A 14,139-nucleotide genomic window follows, 5' to 3' on the forward strand; every position below is an offset into this window, starting at 1 on the left:
ACACGCCCTCCCCAACCCCCCAGAAGCCACCTTCCGTCCTGAAAAGAAAGAAAGATGCTCTCCCACAGCGCTCCCCGGTCTCCCCGCTTCTGAAAGGCCCACTTCCCAAGTCTGGGCCTGTCCTAAGCCCCAAGTTCAGGAGGCCAGCTTCCCTGTATCCCAGGTGCTTGCCCTGCCTTTCAGTCCTGTGGCCTTCCCTGGACATCAGCCCGTGGGGGTAACCGCCTGGGGAAGGCAGGCCTTTGGGCTAGATTTCCCGGGCCTTTACTGCCGTGCCGTCTGCCCTTCGCTTCTCGGTTCGTGCCCAGTCTTAGGGCTCCCGGGGGTGACTCCACGCCCACCCCTCCCTGGTGCACGATGATTGAGCAGCACAAGAAAACCAGTGTGTGAGCCCAGCTCCCAGGGTGAAAATGCAGGATGACCGGGGTGGCTGTCACACACCAGCCTACATGTCCACGGAGATGCGCCAGCACCTGAGCAATCTCATTTATCCCCAAGTGCCCGCAGGGAAGCTACTCAAAATATCCTCAGCAGTGTAGCTGGAGATTTAAACTCCTTGTGAGGTAAATCACAGGGGCCGAACTCCTTCCTACCACCGGTGTTCACTGATAATGCGTCAATTTAAAACTGAGATCCACACACAGGGCAATCGATGACAGAATTGTATGACAGTAATTGAACATGGGAAATAGAAATAGAAACAACTTCTTCTGAAAAGGTTCCCTTTTTCATGTTCACATTTTAATGTTATATCTTTACACACTAAGGCTTATTTTTAAAATTAGTGATTAGAGTGGGTTGATCATCTGTTACGTCCTCTGCCACAGTGATTTCAGAAGCGATTAGACAGATGTGGTGTGAAGGCATCAGACTCGAGGACAAGACCACTAACAGGAGTGATGTGCTGGGGGGTTCTCTTCACCACCGGGTCCACGGGAGGGGCCGCCGGGCCTCACAGCTCCCCTGGCCTCACAAGCTCCAGCCTCCGTCAATGACCACAGGGTTGCCCGTCACGTAGGCGGACTGCAGGGGAGACAGGGCCGAACAACCAAGCAGCTCCACACAGTTCTTCCACGTGGCTCAGTGTCTCTGTGGCTGTACAAGCTAATCTTGTGTAACGAGAAACCTCACTGGCGAAAGAATTTATTAAATGGGCTCAAACCTCAGAGGACGTAACACCCCAGGTGTCCGTGACACAGACTGCTGGGTGTTTGGGTCTCAAAATCTGGAAACTCGGAGTCTGACACACAGCCACGGCACTGTGTGGGCTATAACGGACCATTTTCACCTGGCGACACAGAGACGCATAAACTGGCTGAGCCTGAGGCTCCAATACACTGTGGACATAATCAAGTGTGTCCTCTGGCGTGATCAGATCAGTTACCAGACAGAATTAAACACACAGCATTACTTAGCTGGTCGACAGACAAAGGTAATTTTGGTAACTGAAGTACATGAAATGTTTTCAAGATTTGTATGAGTAGGAGAACTATGGGGACTAGGATGATGGAAGAAAAACAATTTAATTAATACGAATAATATATGTGAATAAACCTAATTATAATAATCTATTGAACTATGAGGAAATATTCTACACAAGCCTCAGGTATCCCGATGTGTGCAAAACTAAAGGAGTTAAAACAGTTTCGTCTTCTTTCCCCAACAGAAGTTTTCATTTTCTAAGAACTAAGGCTGGGGTAACCTTTGTTTATACCTGGATGATAAAGACACACGTTTGTGCTTTTAATTTTGAATTCATCCAAAGCCTGAGGCCACCGACGAGGAAGGAGGGAAAGGCACACTGTGAGCGCAGGAGTTTTTCAAGTTCAGTATACAAAAACGGACCAAGCACAGTGAAGCAACCAGTGAAGCAACCACCGAAGCCCCGGCCCCAGGGGCCCCCAAGGCACGCGCGCTCCTCTGCAAGCTCAAGGTCTTTGCTGCACATTTCATGCCAGAGCATTTCCAAATATTTGATGCCCGAGCCCGCTCCCCAGGGTATCGGCTGCTCAGCCGTGCCCTGAGGGAAATGAGCTGAGGTCGGGGTTCAGAGAAGCCACCAGGCCAAGGCGGTCGCTCCCTGCTCTTGTGCCTGGGGGTCCAGTGTGACAGCTGCTGGGGACTCCGGCCCGCCTCCCCTCTGCCTTCGCACTCCTCCCTATCACGGGCCCCTGCCACACACTGGCTCCCCAAGGGGGGGCGCCCTGCAGACCGCTGACAGGCCACACAGCAGCCCTGAAGAGGAAGCGGCTCCCAGGCAGAACTAAGTTGGCGAGCACAGTGGGGTCCTCCCAACCAGCCACCTGCAAAGGCAGAGCGGGGTGCCGACTGCAGCCCTGGACGCAGCCCCGTCTGCTACCCTCTCTCTCTTTACCTGCTCCTAACTCCGGAGAGTCATTTTTTGACTTACATTTAACGAGGGTCCCCCCAGTGTGCTTTTTGAAAGTTTTCTCGTAAAATCGAGCAGTTAGTATTTTTCAATCCACCGTTTAACTTGCTCCAAGATTTCATGACAGGTACGGTGGGAAAAGAGGGGGACCGATGCGGTTATTTGGGGAAGTTAAACCAGACCTCACTCCTGTAGTGGGAACGCAACACCTGGACAGGTAAGTCATGCACCTGTTGACGCTCTCTGACAGTCACAGAGGCTGATGGTGACGGGGACAGTGAACTCCCTGGGCAAGGAGACTCACCTCGTCCGACGCCAGGTACACGCACAGTAGGGCTACTTCTTCTGCAGTTGCGAACCTCCCAGTCTTCTGTCTCTTCAGGAAGTCGCTCAGGGCCTGTGACCAGACATGACTGAGTTGGGCTTGGGGTCAAAGGTAAGAGGATCCCCAGAGAGGTGCCTGTGGCTGGCTGCCCCAGTTAACTGGGCATCACGACCTAAGAGACGTCACTCTGCAGACTGAGGGTCAGGCTGACAGGCTGGGGGCTCCAGACCCTCTGCAGATATCACATGCTTCTGTTCTGCTACAACATACAGACCCATGACAGATCAGGACGCAAATATTAAAGATTTGAAGACCTGAAGTTGTACAAACGCTGCGTGACTGAACATTTGCCCTCTGGACCACTGTCAGGAGAGCAGGTGAGTGGGGTCACGCCCAGCATGTGATCGTGTAGGGCCTCCCCAGAACGCTCTGCCTCCTGCGAAACCGGCGCTCTGCTCCGTGAACCTGGGGGCTCCCCTTCCTCCCGCGGCTCTCGCCTGTCTACTTTCTGTGAATGTTGTGCTCAGGTGAGCGACAGGGCATTTTAAAACGAGACGGCTGAAACACCTCAGACAGCTGCCGTACCTCCTCAGGATTGGGCCTGGCTTGGATTCTCTCTTGCAGGGATGGGGTATCGACCGTTCCTAAAGGAAACACAAAACAGACACAGGACGGCCCTTCAGTCTCCTTCCCATGTGGCCCCGCACCCCCGCCAGATGGGAAAGCAAGTTGCAGCTCTTGCCGCCTCCACCGTGTCCGCAGGCTCCCGGCCTCTTTAAATTCCATTTCTATGATTTTAAAAACACTAATCCTGACACGATGGGGACGCCGGTGTGCCAGCCAGCGCTCCCACGGGCATGTATTTTACTCACATGACACTTTATGGTTTTAAGTACTTTTATGTGCTAATGACATGTCACATCAGTCACAAAAGCCCAAGGGGTAGACAGAAGCGCACAGGCGCCTGGCCAGCACGCAGGCCTGAACCACCTCGCTGCTCATGGACGTCCTCTGCTGCAGGTCCACTCCCCTGGGGACCTAGGCACAGCTCCAGCCCGGCCCAGTGTAGGCAGTGAGGGGGCTCTAAATTTTCTTCGTTGCTTTGCTTATTTTCATGGGCTTTTAATTCTTTTTAAAAAAAGATATATTTATTTATGCACATAGAACTGGGGGTACAGGACAGAGGTGAGGGGGGTGAGAGGATTCAGCAGAGACAGAGTGGGGAGCAGAACAGGTGGATGGACGAAGTACACTGAAGGAAGCAGCAGGGAGACAGGAGAGGTGTGCCGGGCCTGTGGGTCACTCCCTGGCCGCAGATCGAACTTGTGCTACAGTGGCTGCGACAGCTTCATAGTGCTGCATCTTACCCCTTGCACCACCAGGGAGGGCCCTGAATTCTTATCTGTAACCACAGTTCCATGTTTCTTATCAACAAATATGATTTAAAATTAATTCATATCAGAAAAAAGAAAAAGAAAAAGGAGACTGGTACTGTCATTTCCCAAAGCCCCAGCTCTGCTCCCACGGGGCAAGTCCCCGGGCATCCCTGCCGGCTCCTGCAAAGCGTGAGTCCTCCTGAGGGCCTGTGACTGGTCAAGGGTGCTGTGGTCAAGGCCTGAGCCTCATGGCTGGGCCACCCGGGACTGTCCCGGGAATTTCAAGTCAGAAACACTCCTGACTTTCAACATCACGGGCCATGTCCCCAGGGAGGCCGGGCACCTTCTCAAGCAGCAGCTTTCTGAGGCCTCTCTCCCTCTGCCCGGCGTTATGAAGAGGGCCGTGCTGTCCCCACCTGGGTCTCACTTTGGGTGCACCCCCAGCTGTGTAGGCCTCCACCTGCCATGGTCCTGCAGGCAAGCATTCTATAAACCCGATCACTTTTTCTCCAGGTTCTGAGGGTATTTTCCTCCCATTCCTCCGCAAAAGCCCAGCACTGTACTGACGACCCCTCTTCCCACCAGGCCCACTGGCACGTGCCTGACACTCTGCGTTGGTGGTTGTGACGTGAAAACCGAGAGCAGGCTGTGCTCCCGACCACGGGCATCATCACAGGCCTGTGTTCATGCCCCCGTCCACCACATAGCACCGTGCCTAGACCAGATAAGCTGGACTGCAGGCCCTTGTCAGGTGGCTGGTGAGTCACGGCCACTTCCCTGTCCCAGGCAGTTTGATAACATTTTCCAGTCTCCTGAAAGTCCAGCTGCTAAAATAACCACATTTTCCAAGTCACTTCCACCCATTCCATTGGGTGAATGTGTCTAGACTCAAGCACCTCCAGGGTGTGGGCTGACCCCCCCGTGTTCGATGCCTCCTCAGAACATGTCAACATGGAAATCCTACATCTGAGTGAAGCATCACCACTCGGTCAGCAGTTTTCAGTGCGAGGGGGGACGGGGTGGCTCACACCGGACTCTCCTGTGGCATTCCCCAACTGCACGTATCAGCGCCTGCCCTAAATCCTCTCTGCCCACAGCTCGTTCTGAAATGCTGCATCTCCCAAGCCCGGGGCCCTGCTGTGCAGTCTGGAGTGAGCCAGGGCGCCAGGATGCAATGCTGGCTTTCTCTCCAAGCTGGAGGCGTGCGATTCTCGGCCCCTGTCTTCCCGCGGGGCTGGTGACGTGTCTCCTTAGCAGACACTGAGCAGTGTGAAAACGAGAAGTTACTCCTAAGAGTAAGCTGTTGAATGCTCTGGTTTTGACAAATGACATATCCTCTCTTGTAATAAGAAAGTTCTGTTTTTCTTTCACATGAAATGGGGCCTGAGGAGCCAGAGAATAAATGTTTGGGGCTTTGAGAACCATCCCATCTGCTTCAACCACGGGTTCTACTGCACCTCCCGAACACAGCCAGGGCCGGCGCTCAGCCAGGGGGCGTGGGCTGTGGCACTCAGCTGTGCTGGCAGCAGGGACCCAGCTCGGCCCTCAGCCGCAGGAGGCCCACCCCTTTCACAGCACCTTGGCATGAGCCCTCCAGCAGACGACACCCCATGCTGGGTGTCTGGGAGGCCCCTCTCACGTGCCTCCTGTTGGCTCCCCGGCCCTCCCCTGAAGGGTCCCCTGGTGGCCGCCAAACACCCCGCCTGGCGAGGGCACTGGCCGCGCACTGGCAGCACTGGCTCTGTGGACTGTCCCCCTCATGCAGGGCCTGAGGTCCCAGCCTTCCTGCGGGCTGTGGCTGTTCTCCAATGAAGCCCGGACCTTTCTGCAACTGCACCCGCCCGCGGGGCCAGACTCAGCACGACACGTGGCCAAGCGCTGGCGCGAGGCCCACGCCGCCATCGGGCGCACGCACCTGGACACACGCAGTTGCAGCGGATGCCCTGCTGGATGAAGTCGGCGGCCACGGACTTGGTGAGGCCGATCACCGCGGCCTTGGTGGCGCTGTACACACATCTGTTCACCACACCTGCGGGAGGCGGGGTGGGCGTCACGCACAGCGACGGAACCCGCAGGCGCCACCCCCTCTCTGGCCAGGCTCTCCCCTAGCAGGGCAGGCTTGGAGGCTGGGGGGAGGCCACAACTCGTGGCACCAGCTGCTGGGATGCCCGCCTCCAGGGCAGTGGGGTCTTGGCTTTCCTCACGGGTTGGTGTAACTCAGGCAGATTCCAGGGGAAATCAGGGTAAGGAGAACAGAGCAGTTGGAAACGTGTGGGTGTAAGGTCTCTGCCCGTGGGCACCCCAAACCCTCAGCCATGTGGTACATGCGTGCGGGGCCCGAGGACGGCCTGCCTGCCTACCTTTGATGCTGGAGGCCACAGAGGACATGTTGATAATGTTGCCAGACTTCTGAGCAAGCATCTGCAAGACAGAACAAAGACCAAAAATGCCACTGTGACGTGATTACCGGGCTGCTGGCCAGCCCCAGCAGCCGTCCCAGCGATGTCCTCTCTGTGCTGGTATGTGCGTGCTCTCCTGCAGGGACATTTTAGGGGCTCACCGCCTTGCAGGGTGAAGGGCATCAGTGAGACTTCTCCAGAATGAACTTATGGCAGCGGTGTGAGCACAGCCCTGAGGCCGGGGCACACATGACCCCGCGTCCAGGAGCAGCCGGGCCCCTACCCTAGAGAGTTGCCCGGCTGCCCGGTGCACCGTGACCACAGGGCCGTCACAGAGAACCAAGCCTGGAGGCCAGAGACCGTCAGAGGGGGAAACAGGTGAGCTGGTGTTTGGAGACTAGTGTCAGGAATGCAACACCAAAGGGCAGGTCTGAGGGAGAGGGCACAGTTACCAAGGAAGCCTGGGCCTCGACGCTGGGATGCTGAGGGCTGAGGCCAGAAAGCAGGGAGGGAGGGAGGAGGCCGCAGGGCAGCAGGTGGGGGCTTGGGCTGAGCCTGTGGGCAGCACAGTGGGACTGGGAGGGCTGCCGGGGTGGGGGTTCTGGGGTCTGATATGGAGGTGATCGGTTCCCCACTGTGAGCAGCTGAGCAGGAGTAATAAAAGAGGAGGTGCTACAATTTCTGACAGAGGGGGAGGTCGAAGCTCGGCCTGCTTAGGGAGGTGCCCCCCAACCCGGGGTGGGTTCCCCAAGAACCTGGCCTCCAGTATCCCCCGCAGGTGGAAGGTCTCATAAGTAGGGTGGTGGCTGCTTGTCCGGACAGCAGACCATAGACAGGAAGGCAGAGGGCCCAGCCCGGAGCCCAGGAACAAAGGAGCAGAGCCGCCGCCGGGGACACACACACTCTAGGGTGCTCACGACTGACCCCAGCACGCGGGGACGTTCCCTGGACAGTGCGTGCAGGGCGCCCACGACAGCCTGAGGGAGGGGCCGCCCTGCCCCTTCCGTGGAGGCTGAGGCAACCCTACGGGAATGGAGCCCAGTTTTATTTATTTCCCCCAGCGTTGCTGAGCTGTGCTTGGCTCGTAAAGCCCGTTACAAATATGTGCTGTGGGAGCCAACACTACGACCCACCTATTGTTTTCTCAGCCTCACCCAATCAAAGCCTGAAAGTTTCAGTCCCTCAAGTGCTTCCTTCCATGGAAATCTCTAGTAAAGGCCGAAAGGGTTATTTGATTCAAAGAGAAACCAGGGTACTGTCTCTCAGTTTTAATGCGTATGGGGTACATACTGACTCATGTGCACGTGAGGATGCTAGTAAGTCCCGTGTCTACTCTTCCGGAATGGTTGGTCACTCCTCAGGCGGAAGGTTAGCGTGGGGGACCTAGAGATGAGGGTGAAGCCCCCCACTCGTGTCCTGTCCACGGAACCAGGTCACCCACTAACTGGAGAGCCAGCCTGCCCCCTGCATCTGCCCCTTCACCCAGCCCACCCGCTGTCCTGGGGCAGCAGAGCTACGCAAGACCCACACGGCTGAGACTCAGGAGCCTGGGAAGAGGTTCCCTCTGGTGACCTGGTTACTGCTCTGACACGTTCCCTGCCCCCACAGCCTGGGCTCCCGCCCCTGACTGACCTTGGCCTCTCAGGCCTCCAGCCAGTCCAACGCCTGGGCTGACAACTGGGCCCTAGATCATCGATCCAATAATGTCTCTGTGCCTGGGACTCTCCTAAGACAGAGGGGAGGCCCCGAACCTCCTGGGCCTGACTCCTTGCTCTTTTTCAGCTGACTTTGGCTGACCTCCCAGGCTCGGGATGGCTGTCCCTTGTAGGACCTCGGTTCTCTGATCTGATGCACCTGCAGGGGCCAGGAACGTGGAAAGGGCCTCACACAGCTGCCTCGAGGGGTCCTACGGGGGTTTATAGGAAACGTCTCGACAGAGATGGACCCCACACGGTCGTGGTCCAGTGAGCAGGCTCAGATCCCGGGACTCCTTCTGGTGCCCAGTGGAGCCCCAAGGAGGGCGGGTGTGGGGGGGCAGGTGGGGCGTCTTACTTTAGGAAGAAAGGCCTTGATCATCAGGTACATGCTGCGGACGTTGAGGTTCATGGAGAAGTCCCAGTCCTTCTCCTCGCAGTCCAGGATGGTTCCGTGGTGCACGAAGCTGGAGGTGAGGGGCCGAGGGAGAGTCAGCTCACGCACGGCTGCGCCCTGGCCCCGTGCCACTTAGCCCCCCACTGCGCTTTCCCACGACTCGAGCTCGGTCTCAGCACACCAGGTGAGCGTCCCAAACATGTTAGCTAAGTGCAGTGACTTGAAAATGAATCCTTCTTGGAGAAGACATCAGACCTGGGGGCCACCAAACAGCAGCTTTGCCCAGCAGTCTGGGACACCCACATGGCTAGGACCAAGGGGGCGGCAGCGCCCCCTGCTGGCACAGGGAATTCAAGAGGGAGGAGACCCAAGAAACTCAGTATTGTCGTGGCGGCTCTCACAGGACCAGAAGACCAAACAGGACAAAACAAAGGCCTACAATAGCCTTAACTTGACCCCTCAAGGGAGCTTCAGACTCTTGAATCCTGGTTTCACGGCCCACCCACATAATCAAGTGAGAAATACTGTTGGCTGTGACTCCCTCTGCCTGTAGCTCCCCACTTCAGCAAATGCCAGGACCCAAATGCTGTCTCTGTATCCCCTCACACCGCTGAGAACTGGCTACTCGAGCAGTCATTTAAGCTAAGGTTGCTGATGTTGTCATGGCTGCGTATGGCCTCACTGGTGGCACATTATTTATAATATAGTTGTCCACTGTAAAATTTCCACACTTGTAACAGGTGGTAGACTGTGGATAAACGGAGCCTCTGGTGTTAACCGAAAGGATGGTTAGGAAGAGCCGCAAACATCTGTAAGGCTCTTCATATCCACATCAAAGTAGCTGTGTGCAAATGACTCTACCTACATCAGAGAGGGGGCCTCCTGGGTTCCTGTGGGCACTGAACTATGCTTCTGTCTGGGAGGGGGCGGACGGGCACCCTCGAGCTCCCTGGGCTGTCCCTGTTCTCATTTGCCTCACTCACATGGTCCAGAAGGCTGGGAGCCCCCTGGTGAGCCTGGAGAACCCCTGGTGAGCTCGGGGAGCCATTCTCCTTCATGGCAAGTGCAGGTGCTGGCACTGTCCCGAGAAGCCCCGAGCTGGGAGACCTGCAGGACCTACCCGCATCTCATGCCTAAACACTGGGAACACTGTCTTCCAACCAAGGGTTCATCGATCACCCCAAGTGGCCCCAGCCTGCTACCAGCCTGAGACGCTTTTTGGTGCCAGCTGCCCCAGTGCGTGACTCTGTCCAGCTGGCGCCTTCACGGTCTGAGTTCTAATACTCTTCTGCCCAAAACCTAACCAATGTCCCTAAGGAGTATATTATGATCCACAGTGATCACTGAAGTCTTGGAGCGTTTTCCACACAGAGCGAGAAGTCAAAGGGCTGATTACCCCGCGACGTTAAAGAGAACGTCAAGTCGCTCAACCTCACTGGCGAACTGGTCGATTTGTTTCTTCTTGGTGACATCCAGGACCCGAGTCTGAATACCTGGAAAACACCACCAGAGATACCACTCACAGGTCAGCCTCACAGACGGCGCAGAAGTGGGAAGGCTGCACCCACGGCTGCACGGGGGGCCTAGGAGTTACTAGCAAAACTCAGAAATCCTCGAGATCCCCCAGGGACACACCCCTCCGTACCCTGCTCTCTGGCGTTCTCTAAATTGAAAAATAAGGCGTCTGAGTGACGCCTTTGGGGGAAGGTGCACTTATCTGTGAGGTGCTTCTTGGAAAGCCGGCTGTGGGGGCCACAGGCTCACTGCCACCCACTTCCCCAGAGGCTAGGTGGCCCCTGGGACCTGACTGCTCCGGCCGGCTGAGGGAGGAGCACTGGCCACGGAGAGGGCTTGTGTTTATGCCGATGCCATTCTTATTAGAAATGCCTCTCGGGTCGAGAGAATCCGCAGGCACGCTTGGATGCGGCGCGAAGGTGGGGCGCAGGCGTCCGAGACGCACCTGTCCTGGCAACGGCAGACGGAGCATCGGCCAACGCAAGCGGCGGCCACCACTCCCATTTTTAAAACACGAGGATACATGGTTTGCTGTTCTCTTCTGCATGCAGAAAGAAGAGAATAACAAAGGGAGAGATCAACAGTGACAGGGAAGACGGCCTTTCCGGAGACTTTCAGCCCCTGGTGCTTGCCCAGCCCTGCGGCTTCACGTGGACTGGCGGTTGCAGGCCACTGCACCGTGCGAGCAGGCGTGCGTGTGGGTGTGTGTGAGGGGCTGATGCCTCCGTCAGCTAGTCAGGAGAGTGATCAGCCAGTGTTCTGCACCACTTCCTCAGAGTGACTCGGGGGACGTCCTCAGCGCTGGGTTCCATGGGAGCAGTAAGGGGTGAAGTCACTTAGTACCTAGGGTAACCCCTAGGCTTCCGACCATGGTGTGCGGTTTCAGGTAAGCATCCCCCAAAGCCCCTAGCCACAGAAGTCCACTGAGCTCTTGCAGTGCAGGGTCTGGAGGGAAAGGTACTCCAAGTGTAAAATATACTGGATTTCAAAATTTGAACACGAGAGATATGAAATGGCATGAATAGTTTTCACGTTGAAGGAATGGTAAAGTGAAAATATTTTAGAGCTAGCAAGGTAAACACATCATCAGCAAGGTGAATTTGCACCTTTTTCTTCTTACTGTGTAAATATTTCCATCAGGGACTTTAAAACGACACTTTCCTGCTGGACTGGACTGCTACCAGGGAGATGCAGAACAAAAGTGTATCAACCATTAAAAAAAGGTTGGCCCTACCTGGTGGCGCAGCGGGTTAAAGCACAGCACTGAGAATCTAAAGCCACTTCCGCATGAGTTCGATTCCCGCCTGCCCCGGAGGGGACCACATGGCGTGGCAGACCTCTCCTGACCCGCCCACTGCTCCCCTCAGCAGTGTACTTCGTTGATCTGCCTGTTCTGCTCCCCACTCTGTCTCTGGTGAATCCTCTCACCCTCCGCATCTCTGGCCTGTGCCCCAGTTCTGTATGAATAAATAAATAAATCTTTAAAAAAAAAAAAAAAAGGTCATATCATCCCAGAAGACTGGGTGATCAGGCCCCCGAACCCTACAGTGATTGGACAGATAAAGAGTGTAAGGAGATGTCTTTGACTGGAAAAGAGAAACGCAAGTGCACTCCAGGGCTGGGCTGCGGGGTCCAGCGGGCGGGTCTGGGCGCTCACCTGGGCACTGCTCCAGCTCCTGGAGTTTGCTCTCATTGATGTCTGTGGCTATGACTCTGGCGCCTTCTCTTGCAAAAGCCTGGTGGACAGGGAGCACAAGTGAGCTCTTTGTTTGCGGAGATCTGCTCTCCCAAGGCGGCCTCCGGCCTCCTCTCCTTTCACCCAGATCTCGGCTGTCTCCATCAAGGGAAGGATTCAGCTCCTCTGCAGGGCCCCTCTTCTTATCGCTAATAAAAAGAATGTGACGTGCCTAGTACCTGCCGTGGGTTTTGCCTGTAGGTAACCCCAGTGAAACAGTGGGTGCAAGAATGTAAAGCCTCAGTGGATGCCTCTACTCCCGGGACTGAGCATCTGGTGCCACCTCTGAGCGGAGACTCAGCGCCAGTGACCAAGAGGAAAGTGGGTTATTTGAACACCGTTCCTCCTGAGCCTGCGGGAGGGCGTGGCGCTGATGGGCCGGAAGGGGAGCTGCTGGCTTGGAGCCCTGAGCCCTCCGCCCACGGACACTTGGTGACCCCCTCTGGGTCACACAGTAAACCGGTGAGGGGTGTATTCCTCCCCCTGCCCACCTGCCTGGGGTGTCCCCACTCCTCTTTTGTAACTGAAGACAGCAGAAGCACAAAGTCAACGGAGAAAGGGAGAAGGGAACCGGATGACCGTGGAAGCTGCCCGCATCGTTGGATGCCGCAGAGGTCAGGGAGCCAGCCCTGAGGGAGAAACTCACCAAGGCAGCAGCCCGGCCGATGCCCTGGGCGGCAGCCGTCAGCACGATCACCTTCCCCTCCAGTCGGCCCATGTTGACCCCAGGACTCTGGAGCTAGAGACAGGCGTGTTAGAGCTGTGCACTGCCCAGGGCACCCAGGGACTTCCCTGAGACTCTGGGGACACCACCTCTGGGGCGACAGGCCCCCCAGAGGCTCTTAGCACAGCTGCAGAAGAGGCTGCGACACAATAACTGCACCGTCCTCCCCGCCGCCCCGGCTATATGGCGCCTACACCAGCTGGGGTTTCTCTGCCTTCTGTCCAGCAGAACTGTTGGTTCTGCACAATCTACCCTTTCCCTTAGTTCCCTGGGGACATTTCTCATTTGGCCTCAGTCACTGCACAAGAACAGAGGACGTGCCCAGCACCCCATCTTCCAGGTAAGGAGACTGATGGGAGACCCCATCCCCCAGGTCCCAGAGCCAGAACTAACTCCTGACTTAGCTTGTCCGGTGTCCAGAACATTCCGTCCACAGCCTGCTGCCCTCAGAAAGGTTTCCCAAGTAGTAACACTTTAACAGCACCGCGCGGACCTCCTCGGGGAAGAGGAATTCTGCTGCGCGCCCTTGTCTCCAGGAGCACGGCCCGGAATTCCAGCCTGCAGCCTACCCCGGCCACGAAGGAGCCGGGGACTGAGGGCTCTGTTTTCAGGCTTTTCCACAGTGAAAGGCAGAGAAAACGGGTGGGCTGGGGGGAGTGGGCAGGTGGGGCAGTGCCTGGCCAGAGGGCTCGGCCTTCGCTCCGGGCCTTCACGCTCTTTCTGCTGGAGCCCATCTGTTCTCCTCAGTCAAGGCTACTGTTGTTCGTTTTTTGTTGAGCTGTTTATTTTTGGGGACCCAGTTCCCATGCTGAGGACCCCGGACCCCTGTACCAGGCCGGCCCAGGCCAGAGCCCTGTGCTCAGATCTCCTGGGGGCAGTGAGTGCTGGCTGGGGATGGGGGTGCAGCAGGGGTTCTGGGGGTGCGGGCAGGAATACCTGGTTAATGGCGTTCTTGTCTGGGCCCGCTTGACCCCAGACCTGCAGCCAGCCTGGCCACGGCCCTTGGGCCGCAAACCCCAGAACCCTGCCCTGATTTTATTCGGGTCACCCATGCAGGGGCCCTTCTGAGGCGAGGGCGGAACCCCTCGGAAGAGCTCCCTGACACCACCCGGGCCTGGTGGCCCCAGGCCTGAGGGTCCCCATGTTGACGGCTCTGCAGCCTGCTCTCAGGGGACCGGACCAGCAACCGGTCTGAGGCGCTGGTTGGGCCCAGGGGCCTCAGGCGACGCACAGCGAGGGCCAGGCTGGGCGTTGGGGGCTACCCCCGGCCTTCAGCTCTCGTGAGCAGCGCACCTTTGGGTGAGGGGCAGGCCTTGGTGACCTGGCCAGCGCGCTCCGGGGGACCCCCTAGCCCCAGGCCCCCGCGGCCAAAGGTCCCCGCCGGCGTGGAGTTGGGGCGCCCGGCCCTGTGGGCCTCCAGGCCTCCCTGGCCAGAATGCGGGGTCAAAGTCTTGCTGCCGGCGAAGCGCCCTGTCAGCCGAGAGACTCCCGGAGCGCGGGAACGGGCGTCGCGGCCACCCAGGGCGAGCTCACCCGGAGCCGCCAGACGCGTCACCCGGGAGGGAGGCAGCGGGCGGCGCGCCCG

At 57.3% G+C, this 14,139-nt stretch overlaps 1 protein-coding gene across 1 annotated transcript; it reads right to left on the minus strand.

The window, feature by feature from the left end:
* Positions 1-731: 731 nt before the first annotated feature.
* Positions 732-12,569, minus strand: BDH2 (3-hydroxybutyrate dehydrogenase, type 2). The gene is made up of 9 exons (XM_004686595.2): positions 12,477-12,569; positions 11,753-11,831; positions 9,977-10,073; positions 8,542-8,650; positions 6,451-6,511; positions 6,006-6,119; positions 3,300-3,358; positions 2,694-2,786; positions 732-1,023 (listed from the first exon to the last, which is right to left on the minus strand). Exons 1-9 carry the CDS (start codon positions 12,546-12,548, stop codon positions 970-972), a joined length of 738 nt encoding a protein of 245 aa, XP_004686652.1. The 5' UTR covers positions 12,549-12,569; the 3' UTR covers positions 732-969.
* Between the last annotated feature and the right edge of the window lie 1,570 nt (positions 12,570-14,139).

Source organism: Condylura cristata, unplaced genomic scaffold (assembly GCF_000260355.1).
Source record: "Condylura cristata isolate star-nosed mole 26May11 unplaced genomic scaffold, ConCri1.0 scaffold00021, whole genome shotgun sequence".
Classification (NCBI taxonomy): domain Eukaryota; kingdom Metazoa; phylum Chordata; class Mammalia; order Eulipotyphla; family Talpidae; genus Condylura; species Condylura cristata.

Excerpts from the sequence above, each read along its gene's own strand:
- BDH2 (XM_004686595.2), bottom strand. The coding sequence starts at position 12,548 with ATGGGCCGACTGGAGGGGAAGGTGATCGTGCTGACGGCTGCCGCCCAG. Across the intron at positions 6,120-6,450 it reads TGTGGCCTCCAGCATCAAAG|GTGTGGTGAACAGATGTGTG; the intron begins GTAGGCAGGCAG and ends CGCCTCCCGCAG. Across the intron at positions 1,024-2,693 it reads TGTACCTGGCGTCGGACGAG|TCCGCCTACGTGACGGGCAA; the intron begins GTGAGTCTCCTT and ends TCTCCCCTGCAG.